Source organism: Oncorhynchus clarkii, chromosome 1 (assembly GCF_045791955.1).
Source record: "Oncorhynchus clarkii lewisi isolate Uvic-CL-2024 chromosome 1, UVic_Ocla_1.0, whole genome shotgun sequence".
NCBI classification, from domain to species: Eukaryota; Metazoa; Chordata; class Actinopteri; order Salmoniformes; family Salmonidae; genus Oncorhynchus; species Oncorhynchus clarkii.
The window spans coordinates 65,127,707-65,141,462 of record NC_092147.1 but is presented as its reverse complement, the minus strand read 5'-3'; the positions used below and the strand labels follow the sequence as shown (position 1 = coordinate 65,141,462).

The window sequence follows — 13,756 nt, the reverse complement described above, 5'->3', positions numbered from 1 at the left end:
CAATGTCAGATAGTGTGAAGGAGGGTATTGATTTGCACTCCACCTCACATCTGTACCACACTGTGTTCCTGTCCGCTTCTACATCAGGGATCGGAGATCATTTTACCCCCCATTCGAAGCCCATTTTATGGTGTCCTTCATTGTATAAGATATATTATAGACTGGGTGGTTCGAGCTCTGAATACTGATTGGCTGACAGCCATGGCATATGACATCAACTCAAATCTAATTTTATTGGTCACATACACATGGTTAGCAGATGTTATTGCGAGTGTAGCGAAATGCATGTGCTTCTAGCTCCGACAGTGCAGTAAATATCTAACAAGCAATCTAACAATTGCACAACAACTACCTAATACACAACCATCTAAGTAAAGGAATGGAATAATATATACATAAAAAATATGCATGAGCAATGACTGAGAGGCATAGGCAAGATGCAATAGATGCTATAAAATACAGTATGCACATTAGATAAGTAATGCAAGATATGTAAACATTATTAAAGTGGCATTATTAAAGGGGCTAGTGATCCATTTATTAAAGTGGCTAGTGATTTCAAGTCTGTATGTAGGCTGCAGCCTCACTGTTAGTGATGGCTGTTTAACAGTCTGATGGCCTTGAGATAGAAGCTATTTTTCAGTCTCTCGGTCCCAGCTTTGATGCACCTGTACTGACCTCGCCTTCTGGATGGTAGCGGGGTTAACAGGCAGTGGCTCGGGTCGTTGTTGTCCTTGATGATCTTTTTGGCCTTCCTGTGACATCAGATGCTATAGGTCTTCTGCTGTAGGTATCAGACCGTATAATACGGGTAGGGCAAAACATGTATTTTTACTGCTCTAATTACATTGGTAACCAGTTTATAATAGCAATAAGGCACCTCGGGGGTTGATAGTATATAGCCAATATACCACGGCTAAGAGCTTTGTCCAGGCACTCTGCGATGAGTCGTGCTAAGAACAACCCTTAGCCGTGGTATATTGGCTATATACCACACCCCTGTGCCTTATTGCTTAATTCACCATTTTGTCAACTCACTAGGCTCATTTCTCATTGTTAGCCAGTGTTGAATATAAAATGTGGTTCTACACTAAGTAGTAGTTCTTGCAGTAATATTTCCTGAAGTTAAATTTGTTTATGACCCTTGACCTACCAAAATTGTTCCACACCCATTTTCCTCCATTTCCATAAACTTTCTAGGCCAATGAGATAGAGCTTCCTTCTCCTGGGATGTCCCTATGTTCTAGGATTCGATATGACTCCTCCATGAAACTTCAGAGTATCCATAACAAACTATGGAAAATCCTTTTGGGTTTTTACCCTGGATGTAGAGGGGAGTAGCAAAGTGAAGTCAACAAAGCCACCCTGAAAAACATTGACCTTAGCATCTCATATTTACTTCCAACTTGGGTATTTTATGGGGGGTTTGAAATGAAACAAAGATTAATACTTTGGCCTAAGAAAATAAATTCATGAGAAGTCATAGCAGGATTTTTCAAAACTATTTCAAGAACTCTGAAATTGAGGGATGTTGCATAAGTTACTATTAAGAGAACAGCATGTTTATAAAATAAGCATCTGCTATGTTTGATTGAATCAAATGGCCAAATGGTCTAAGAGGCTATATTCCTTCATAGATATGCTTCATGTGTCATCTAACATTTCATAGCTGCAAACTACCACTACAGTATACAGATGCATGATAATTAAGCAATGACCAGAGGAGGTGTGGTATATGGCCAATATACCACAGCTAAGGGCTGTTCTTTAAGCACGACGCAACACAGAGTGCCTGGACACAGTCCTTAGCCTTGGTATACTGGCCATATACCACAAACCCCTGAGGTGCCTTATTGCTATTATAAACTGGTTACCTACGTAATTAGAGTAGTACTCATAAATGTTTTGTCGTACCCGTGGTATACCACAGCTGTCAGCCAATCAGCATTCAGTGCTCAAACCACCCAGGTACATAATAACTCCTATAGCCTCTCTTTCTAAAATGATGCAGTGCCCTCAGAATGGTAATAAAACAGAACATCTTCATTAATACGTCTGTTTGGAATCATTTATTAAATAATACTGGCTAAGTCTAACACGTCACAACAAAACACGGGAGGAAAGGAAAAAGTTCAATGATCTGAATCAGTAATAGAGATAAGACTTTGTCAAGGAGTCAATTTAATGCAGTGTTTCTTAATCCTGGTCCTGGGGGCCCGAAGGGGTGCACATATTTGTTTTTGCCCTAGCACTAGACACCTGATTCCACTAATCAAAGGTTTTATGATAAGTTGACCGTTAGAGGAATCAGGTGTGCACCTCTTTGGTTCCCCAGGACCAGGATTAAGGGAGAAGAAAAAAAAAACAGATTTAATAAACTACAAAGAATCTCAAAATCAAACAAATAACGTAGCTGCTGTTGTCGTTTATGTAAGTCATTTAACTTTGTTTTTTCTTTCTTACACACATATAAAACAAGATAGAAAAATACATTATAAACTTGTAACAATGGCTGCAAATACACATATTGTTTTCTCATAGGAAATAATTTGGGTATGGTCGCACACCATCCATGGAGTAAATGCTAACAGGATCAGTTGTTCGACAGCATGGGGTCCTACAGAATAACACGCTTGATTTGCACACTCAGAAGAAGAAAAAAAACACACCAGGTCAAGAATAATGCTGTCAAAATGGCACAGAAAAAAAAAATCTCTGATAATAGCATAACAGTAACATTACTAAGGGATGGGATGCCATTCTATATTGGTTCTGATGTCTCTTCACTCACAACCAAGGAAACCATTTGTTTGCTACCATTCTTTTATCACCAGTACAATTATATGTAAAATATTCATATTCGCCTCGCTTCAAAGTCAATCCATTGTCTTATATAATAATGACTTCTGGTAACAATGATAATAACACGTATCATATTAATGATTGAGAATCCATACGTATTCATCATTTATAATGGATTATAATCATATGCAATTGCACTGCAGAATCATTTCGCAAACATAAATACTGTAACTGAAAAGAAATGGCACACATGAAGACAATCTGAGACACAGAAACTCTTCATACACCACCAGAGGCCATTCTGTTGCATAGTAAATAAAGAGGGGGATGTGGAGCAATCTTTTGGTGCAGACCAGGAAGTACACACAGGCTTTACAGTCAATCACTAGGTACCACAATCACATAAACCCTTCTCCTCCAATTAACACAGCACGTGTCGAGTCAGCAGTAAGACTACAGACCCAATACTCCTTTATAGGAAGTAAATCAGGAGGGCAGAAACAGACACGTCCTCATCTAATGGGATAGGTGGTAGAGAGATACATCATGGTAGAGGGATGTGGGATGTCAGCTCCACGGGTAGTGGGATGTCTATGCCAATGACAACTCCTACATAAGGCAGTCCAGAATGACACTTCTAACACTACTAACTGTAAAGACGATGCATGTCAAGATGTCCTTGTGTGTAAAACCTAGGAACTGGCATGAGTAGCATACTACTGGAAATAATAATTGGGGAACTCTGAGGCCATCCTCAACAGACAAAGACAACCGGAGTCTCAGGAGCGTCACAGTGAAATACTATAAGGCCAATCATTTTCTCAGTTCAGATACGAACTGGACATGTTACAGCTCTCTTTTATCATATATTTGTCCCTTTAGGACAGGGTTACCCAACTGGCGGCCCGCGGGCTGAATTTGGCCCACAGGGGATTTTAATTGGCCCCACAAGACTGTAAAAACAGGCAAATCACCTCCAAGTGATTTTAATTTTGGACATCTCTTCCAAAGTATTACCACGCATAATAGAGTGATATTGTGATCATATATAAATGTGAGCAAGGTTTGAAACTATTATGTTTTAGTCAAATATTATTTCTGTTTGGGCTTCTTGCGGTAGGTACATTTGCAGTCTACAAATTATTTGTATTTATGTCCCAGCCCCCTGACCATCCACTTAAAAATAAATTGTCACGTGGCTGAATCTAGTTGATGATCCCTGCTTTAGGACATTGCACCAAAGGGTCTAATGACCTAGACTCTGACACAATTGGTAGATTACTAATATATAACTGATATTACTACTCTATGGAGCCACCAAAAATAACTTGTGTACCTACCTAGAGTCACACTTAAATGATGGTGGAAGGAGACCTACTGTGTCTGACTAGTGTAGCAACAAGGCTGAGGTGACTGACTCCGTCTAAGGGCATCTCTGTGGCTGACAGACTGTGTGTACTGACCTGGCCTGCAGCTTAAAGGCTGAGGTGACTGACTCCGTCTAAGGGCATCTCTGTGGCTGACAGACTGTGTGTACTGACCTGGCCTGCAGCTTAAAGGCTGAGGATGACACATTCAGATATCAGAAACCATAATAAGGCACTTTGTTGTTTTTCCACTTCAGTTAAATGCTCAACCCCCGAAATCAAATGAAAGGTTGTTTTGGTCTTCACCTCTCCATCCACAGAAAGAAAACAGGATTGTTTTCATGACATAAAGGGTTTAATTTTTAATTTCTCTTTACAATACTTGAAGATATAAAAGACTATGTTTTTGAAAAATAGATATTTCTCTTTGCCATGAGCACCCATGTATAATAAAAGTGTCTATTTTCTTTACATAGGTGTTCTCTCCCCCATTTTTACACATGTATCTACAATTTCAATACATTTGTACAGCAGATAGGCAAGCATGGCTTTAACATCCTAAAAAAAACAGTTGACTGCAAGATCTTCCTTCATGGTAGAAAAACAACAACAATGCCAGGTAACGGGACAGGTACTCCACCTTCTATACGCTTGATACTCTTTTTTGACCCCTAGTCTCTCTTCAAGTCCTGCTAGAATGAACCCCCCCCCCCCAATTTCCATTTCATAACAGAACCAGGATTTCATAGAGAGTCAGTGAAGGGAGAGGGGTAATCAGTTGGCAAGGATATATGGGTGGACAGAGAGAGAGAGAGAGAGAGAGAGAGAGAGACAGAGAGCGACACAGAGAGAGAGAGAGACAGAGACAGAGAGACAGAGAGACAGAGCGACAGAGAGGGAGAGACAGAGAGACAGAGAGCGACAGAGAGAGAGAGAGAGAGACAGAGACAGAGACAGAGAGAGAGAGAGAGAGAGAGAGAGAGAGAGAGAGACAGAGAGCGACAGAGAGCGACAGAGAGAGGGAGAGACAGAGAGAGGTGCATGCACTCTGCTCGGGAAGGCCTCACCGCGCTGCTATACATTCAGAGCCAGCTCCGTTACCATGACAGTGGGAAAGTCACCTGGGCGACATGCGTACGGTGGGTTTGGGCGGTCGGAGGGGTGGGAGGGTGCCGACCTTCTTCATCTTCAGTCCGGATGAGGCGACCAGCCGTTACCAGGGTGTTTTAGAGTATGGTGTGGTGTGTTTGGAAGTTGCCTGGCTGGGGACTCGTTCAGTGATGCTCAGAGGGGGCATTTCAGACCTTATTGCTTAACAATGATTCAGTGCAGGTCTAGAGCCAGGGTCAGTCCCCCTATTAAGCAGACAGGGCAGGCAGAAGTGGCCCGCCAAGCCATTATAGTGTGTCCATTATTCGGCTGATGAGAAGCTGTGCCATGACTGACTGTAACAAGCCAAGGCTGCTTTATGTGTTCTTTCTTTCTACCGGAGAACTGATCTGCGGGCAGGCAATGGCCAGGTCATCATGTGTGAAGAGTTCAGAGGTCAGAAGGTCAGGGGTTAGTTGCCAGTGGCGGCTGGGGGACGGGTTAGGAAACAAACAAACAGAAAGGAGAGAAAAATAATAAAGGAGAGAAACAAAAAGGAAAGGAAAGAACAAAGATTGAGAGGAGATTAGTCTCGGCTAGTGACAGCAGGATGACAATATGATTTAACCAATCAGAGCTATACCTTGCATCCATTCAACCCACCATACGATTTCTCCATAACTGGGACTGACCAACTTACACGTGTCACAATGTGTTTCCATATCTTTCACAACACCTTTGACCAAAGCCAGAGCGCTGGAGCAAGAACGTTGTGTAAAAAAAAGGAGGAAAAAAAAAGGAATGCATTCTTTTGTTAGTATAGATACAGGACAATTCATATGGTGGGTTGATTGAATCCAATAATTCAGGAATAACTCTTCATCTATTTTAATACAGTGTCATAAAATCATGAAAGCATGATTTTACATAATATGAACGACAGCCCCCCCCCCCCCCCCCCATAGCTCAAATGTTAAAAAGGAGGAAATTTAAATAAGACAATAACAGTATGTCTAATTGTTAGTAGCAGTCAAGTGAATAGACAGTAAATCAAGGCAGAAGAAAAGATCAAAATGAGATGGAGGAAGGAATAGTCTTGGACAACAGTCAGTAAAATGATTGTTAACTGACTGTTAAGAGTCATTAGAGCCCTTCAGAGGTTCAAGAGTCAAGCGGCTAGTAGTGATGGAAACGAATATTAATAAGTCTTATTGTTATAGAATAAATGAATTTAGAGAGGATACAATGAGAAATTCAAGAAGACCACATCATTGTGGACAAAATCATTTAGGGCCAAAACAGTGTGTATAGTTTTTTTTTACTCAATATAATTTTTTATTGCCTTTTTAAAGTATGTTTTCTATTTACAACAAACATGAAAATCCTTGCCTTAATGGTACAAAGCAACACTACATGGTATTTTCTAGAATAGCACACTAGCCATGGAAGTTGAAGCCGTGAGCATGCTAAAGCTGTCACTTCAGCCGGTACCCTCAGCTTAGGAGACAATAGACATTTCACAGGACACATAATATAAAATGCACTTGCATATAAACACTGAAAAGGTCCTGTCTTTTGTATAAAGCCCTAAAATATATTCAAAAATATAGGACATTTTCTAAAGTGGTTCTATAAAGCTGCTATGTGTCTTTCCTACAAATAGCCCTCTAGAATAATCCTGGCTATTTCTTTGCAAAATACAAGTAAAATCTGACATTTCATATACATTCCTGCTTTATATTTTTAATATATATATTTATATATATATTTCAAGAAGCCACAAGTATATACTATTTTCTTTGCAACAACAACAAATAAAAAGAAGCTTACAGTAAAACGTTAAAAAAAATGTCTCAAGGTGATTTTTTTTCCCTTCTCAATAAATGCATTCATACTCTGGCAATTTCTCACCCATAAAGTGGAACCCTAGAATTCTCTTTCCACTCCACAGTGGTCCGTTTAAGACTTCTTCAGCTTAGATCATACATGTATTCATTTACTTATTTCATCGTCTGAGGTTTGTCGTAGTTGTCACTTTTTAAACATGTCTGCCCTTCTGACTGGAGCAGAAGAGATTTAAAAAAAAATAAAAATAATGCTTTTAACTTTTTAAAATCATTCAGTGCAAAATAAGTTCTGTGGCGTAAAGTCTCTCTTTTCAAACGAAGCAAAGTGCAACAGATGTAAAGAAAACAGAAAGGTGTGGCTTCTTCACCAGATTGACAAGAGGCTGTAAATCGTACTGTACTGAGAGTTTGAGAAAACATGTGTTTCGTTGAGAGCTGTTGTAAACGCTTTCAAATGCACTGTAAAATGTCCAGAGGAAAATCTAAATCGGAATATACTGTATAAATCTCTAGACCCAATTGATGCACTTATTTGATACTATACTGAGACTGTTCAACATCTTTGCCAACGTGAGCTGATAAAGAAACCCACATTTCAGATGCCATTTTACATCTGCCTCCTCCCCTGCCTCCATCAGAGACAGCCTGCCTCTAAACACACAGGTTTGACTGGTTGGCCTGCATTCAATCCACCTGCCTCATGGTTCACCATCCGAACCGCACTGAATCACAAATGTCAATCATATTATATTGTATTACCTTAATGTTTGGATAAAGTGTTGTCCAAACTCTTAATGTTGTAAAACTGTTAATCAGAGTATGGGGCCAAACCTATGAAGAGGTAGATTAAATACAGGCCTTTGTGCAATTGAATCTGATGTTGGTTTCTCATTAATTATGTCAGTGTTACCTATCCGTTACCATTATCAGATTTTGTTTTACTGTTGATTAAGGTTTGACCTTTTAGTAATAATATGCACTTCTTAAGGAACTCCATGTTACAGTTATTTTTGACATTACTTATTTGTTTTAGGGCAGATTCGGCCTGTAATGTTTTCAGAGGCAATTCACAGTCTGCTCTACAGTGAAATCTGAATATCCTTAGATACAGTCTGTATAATATACTGTGTGTATCTGATCACTGACTCATTACTGTGACGGGTCATGTTGATGATGGGCATAAATACGTTTTCTTTTTAAAAGTATAAGGATTCAAGCAATGTCCAACAACGTATAAAGTGCGACACTATGACTGTACATGATGAACATACAGTGCTATATGTTAAAGGGATAGTTCACCCAAATTACAAAATGGATTACTGTGGACACAGTGTCAGGGAAACTAAACCAAAACATGTGTTGCTGTGTCATACCTTGTCCGACGGCTGACAGGGTAAAGAAACCCATATGTTATTTTGTAATTTGGGTGAACTCTCTCTTTAATTGTTCCATATCATTTAGCAGCAAAAAAAAAAGGTGATTAATTAATTGGTTATTGAACTTTCATTTAATTTCTCTGGATTGTTCTATTTCAATGTATGTACTAAAATGTAGCCGTATTGATAAATACACTGCTTGTCGGCTGTTTTCAATTGGCATTGGCATCAAATCCCCTGGCACATTGCAACCGTTTCCTTGATTAGGTACGAGTAATTATCTGTAATGAAATGTAAATGTGATGATACACAGTGTGTGCATGTACAAGGCACACTTGTTGTTTGAAGCACTGAGGTCTAAGGATGAAAAAAGAGAAGACACTGTAGACTACAGATCCCGCAAATTCCTAGTTGCCTGTGTAACTTCACACATGGTTCCCTCTCCAATAACTTCCTCAATTATTCTCAATTATTCAGTAAGGGTAGTAAAAGTTCTGCATGGACTTAAAAAAAAGGAGGGCAGGAAATGGGTAGACTTCAGAGAGTAAAGGGTTTGGCAGTTGTGTTTGTTTACCTATCTGCAGAAGAAGCTATTTCCAGACTAAAGCCCACCACGTGTCCACCCCTCTCTACTCATAAGGCCGCTGTTGAGACTTTTGACACTAAATAAACAATTGAATTTTGTATCTAAATTACTGTAGTAAAAATGGGAAGCTACTGCAGTCCAATTAGACAGTGAAAACAAAAAACAAATAGGACATGACAGGTTTACACCCACTTTGTGTTGTCTTTGACAATAAAATGGGTCAGATTCTCCAAAAAGTAATTTCCGCAAACAAATAAATACAAATGGACTACTTGATCAATTATAGTGTTACATTATCCACTTAATAAGGAGTTGAAGACTTAAGTGCATAAAATTGCAAACTTCTCGTTCAACAGAGGGGGAAACTAAAACACAGATAATTGCATCTTCTTTCTTTTAGAAGGGGTATAGTCCATTATCTGTCATCAACATCATGTCAGATTCATAAAGTCATCGAAATAATGGAGTGGAGTAGTTTGTTTTATAAATGCAGGTATGCGTGTTTGTGTCTCTACCTAGATAGCAAAAGCATCGTTATCCTACAGTGTTGTGGTCACTATTCCTCAGAATCACCTAAATAAACCTTCTCAGAGGCCAAGAGTAGGAAGGGGGTGCAGTATGTTGCATCACATCACAAACTGGGACGACTAGCTTAACAATTTGTACATATTGCAAAACAGATCAGGACCAACAGTGAGCAGGCATTAGCAATAAAAACACAAAAGCATAGGAGCTAAACTAACCTCGGTCTGCGGTCACTATCCTTTGGTAAGGATGGACCCGCAGTTCGTGCCTTCGAACCTTAGTAGTCACTGCACCTGCTCGGATTGCAACAACATGACCAAAACAAGGATTAGGTCATTTCATCCTTCACCATTTCCATCAATTCAATTCATCATATCATAAAGGCTTATATATATGACCAAACATCTAACAAAATTAGGAAAAATCATTAGAAATACATGTTAAGGCACAAATTATACTTATATATTTTGTTGCAACAAGGAGAAATATTGGACTTAGTAACATCCATGACAATGGAGTAGCAATGACTGTAAGGATCCATTGTTTACTCGAGTCCTTGCTACAGATTCACAGACATTAGGCATTTATGCATTCACACACACACACACACACACACACACACACACACACACACACACACACACACACACACACACACACACACACACACACACACACACACACACACACACACACACACACACACACACACACACACACACACACACACACACACACACACACACAGAGGGGAGCTTTACTAGTCACATAATCTCAGGTTGAGCATCAGGAAGTGCATCTCTCTAGTTATTCGTTTGAAATATAATACTGATCACTCACTCTCTGGTTAAAGCCCAGAGACGAAAGCTTTTAGGCACATTTGCAGTAATAAAAAAAGTAACATCTCTTATTAAAAAAAAAGAAAGAAAAAAGGCAATGAATTAAGTGATTAGTAAAGCGAGACAGTATTTGTAGAGATTCTCAAGCCCAGACATAGCAGTCAGTGGAACAACATATACATGTGTGGCTGCATGTGTACAGGATGCACATACCACCACACACACATCATGCATGGTATAAAGAGCTGTGCCTCTTTGGGGAGGTTGGGCCAGTGTAAACATCAGTAGTGAGGGGGTCTGTCTGTCTGACTGCTATAGGCCTGACTCATGGTTCGATATACTAAGAGGCCGTTGGGGAAACAAAAGTGTCTGTGTGTTAACAGATCGAATGAGGGGCTCAGTAAGGATCCTTGAAATTCTTTTAGCCTTTCGTGGGGAAAGCCACACCTATAGAATAAAGGAAGGGAACCGGGAATTAGTGCCAGGAGTGTCCGGCGGCCCTTTGAGAAGCATCACCAGGCCCTATTCCAAAAGCCATTTTAGGACATTCCTTTTGAGTCGATACAAAAAACCTCGATACAAAAGGGCCATGTTGTTCACTCACTTCCTGTTGTTTCGAGTGGCTACACTTCAGCTGAAATAATAATTTGGTGAATATTATGATAAGAGTGAAGTAAAGACTGTCAGTGTTGGGACAGAAAGTCCTAAAATCCCTTTGTGAATAAAGCCTGTCAAGCCTACAGTAGATGCTTTAACCTCGTCACCAACACAAACCCACCACTCCCTTGGCTCCGTAACCCCTCTGTCCCGACCTCCGCTGACCCCTCACCTCATGTTACCTCTCCCGATGCCCCAGAACCACACCCAAGAGAGAGGGTGACGGGGGACCCCGGCCCAAGGGAGGTCTCCAGCAGTGTGGGGCTCAGTGCTTATTCTCCCTCATCATCATACACAGATATATCATCATCATCATCATCATCATCATCATCAGGACAGGAAATGAAAAAGGGTTGATCAGTAACACACACGTCACTTTGAACAGACGTTCAAAGAGGAAGGGCCGAGGCTTCCCCATGTGGCTTGTGGTTGTTCAGAGAGGGCCGATCCTCGACCAGTCCAACGTGTGGTGGCGGGGAGGGAGAGGGGGGGGGGGGGAGGAGGTGTGTGTGTGTTGTGTGAGGGGATGGAGGGAAGGAGGGAGGGAAGGGGGTGTTTCTTTAAAAGGGAGGCCGGTTGGAGGGCTCTCCTCGCTGCACAGTGATGGGAAAGTGACAGGTCTGAAACCCCAGGTAGAGGGGCAGCTCTTCGGCCTTTGAGGACGCTGTATTGGTTACACAAGAGAGAGAGACAGGGTGAAATCTTCGCCGGGCTCCGCCGCTCCTCGACCTCCACCCCCCGCCCCTCTCCTCACAGTAACACCCCATCTCCCTTCACCCAGACACACAGTTGGAGGCTTGGTCCACTGCACTGGGCAGAAAACTGGCTGCTATGGGCTGACACGGTACAGACGGACTATTTAGAATGTGCTCAACCCAATTGGACAAGCTGCTGTTGGCATTTTGATGCATTGATAGCAGTTCAGGTTTACACTGTGCCTTTGGGAGCATTCTTAATGGAGTCACGTTGTGTTGGTAATATGATATTTCTAATCTGATTTTCTAAAGTGGCTTTTTCAAAGCTATAGGGCCACGTGTGTATGCGGGGACCGGGAGAGAGGAGGGTAAGGACCTTTTCCCAAATAAAACAGCTCCCTCTTATAATTCACATCGAGCCAGTGGAGCACTTAACAGCCTATTTATTTATGCACACATTACTTAAAGGGCTTTTTAGATGAGAGAAGTGTCTCGTGACAGTGAAAAGAAAGATGCAGTAAAGAGCTGGAATGTTTTTTTCTGTTGCTGACTGGGGGGAGGGATTATTTAGGAGGTGTGGCGCAGGATCAGCGTGGGGGCGGGGTTCCACTGGCCGTGGGGGTGGTAGTGTTGGTGGGGGGCTGCGGGGCAATCGCAGGGGCACGCATTCTTACCTAACACCCCGCTGGAGTCGATGGGGTACTCCAGGATGGAGGTGGCAGGGGCCAGCGTGTAGGGGTAATCGTAGGGCGACGCGTATATGAGGCCCGCCTCGGGACCCTGGGTCATGACGCCCGGGTGGGGCGAGCCGTTGGGCATGCAGGTCTGGATCTGTCGGATCAGGGGCATTAGGGTGGGGCCGGCCGGGGTGGGCGTGCGCAGGGCATTCTGGGGCATAGGGGCGGGGCCGGTGATGATGCGGGGCGCCTGGGCGTTCGCTGCAAAAGAGAAGGCAAGGGCAGCTGGAGTGAGCAGGGAAGCACAGGAGGATGAGGTGAAGAGAGGGATGTGTGGAGAGACAGAGAGGGGAAGAGAGGGATGTGTGGAGATACAGAGAGGGGAAGTGACGGATGTGTAGAGAGACAGAGAGGGATGTGTGGAGAGACAGAGAGGGGAAGAGAGGGATGTGTGGAGAGACAGAGAGGGGAAGAGAGGGATGTGTGGAGAGACAGAGAGGGGAAGAGAGGAGGGAGAAAAAGGAGGAGACAAAACAGAAGTTAGCATCTATCACACATGTCATAGGACACAAAGCATATCAGATAAGTCAGAAACAGGAAAACAAGCTACATAAACAAACTGGTAGACACACTGGCCTTAGCATTTAGCACTATGTGAGAGAGCTATTCAAGGCTGGTCTCCATTCATCTCCAGTATTGAGTTAGAATCTGGCACAGCAGTGCTGGCCGGGATTTGTTTAGGACAAACACCATGTGATTGGAATGACGCACGCATCTCCCTCAGCGACACAAAATGGACGCCCAGTCATAGCCAGACCTCCTCTCTTCCCCCCTTCAAAGACCTCGACTCGACCGAGTGCCACCCAATAGGAGAATGCACCGAGGGGAATGCTGAACGTGGCCAAAAGCACCCTCCGTTCAGTTCAGCCACTGTGCATGGCACCACACACAACGCTCTTCACTTGTTGTGAGAGAAAAGGAGCAGCTTGAATTACACCCATGAGCTCCCGGACACACAAAGGGCTGTTCTACTGTGTCAGTCAGAGTCCGCCCCACTCCGGGGACTGGGAAGGGGAGCGGTGATGTCATCCTTACGTGACTTGATGTTGGCGTCTCGGTAGGTGCCGTTGAGGATGGCCAGTTCCATCAGCTGCATCCTCTTCAGGCTGTCCTCTCCCTCCGCCTGCAAAACACAGACAGACAAAACCTGATGAAGGTCTATGGAAACTGAAATGTCAATTTAATGGACAGATTTATTTGGTATGTGAGACATAAAGATCACCAGTGTGCTGGAAT

The 13,756-nt window shown here is 42.3% G+C and overlaps 1 protein-coding gene across 5 annotated transcripts in view; it reads right to left on the bottom strand.

Annotated features, from left to right (window-relative positions):
* Positions 1-735: 735 nt before the first annotated feature.
* Positions 736-13,756, bottom strand: part of LOC139410554 (KH domain-containing RNA-binding protein QKI) — a 99,430-nt gene continuing 86,409 nt past the window's right edge. The window contains exons 5-8 of one of the 5 annotated variants that reach the window (XM_071155868.1): positions 13,556-13,643; positions 12,458-12,745; positions 9,811-9,885; positions 736-784 (exon numbers count right to left, since the gene is read on the bottom strand). In XM_071155868.1, the coding sequence (XP_071011969.1) occupies positions 771-784; positions 9,811-9,885; positions 12,458-12,745; positions 13,556-13,643 (465 nt within the window). In that variant the 3' untranslated portion in view covers positions 736-770. Of the gene's footprint in view, positions 785-5,163; positions 5,748-6,247; positions 10,879-11,405; positions 11,753-12,350; positions 12,746-13,555; positions 13,644-13,756 lie in introns of those variants that run through there. The other 4 variants (XM_071155854.1, XM_071155876.1, XM_071155862.1 and 1 more) reach the window with 4 other exon arrangements.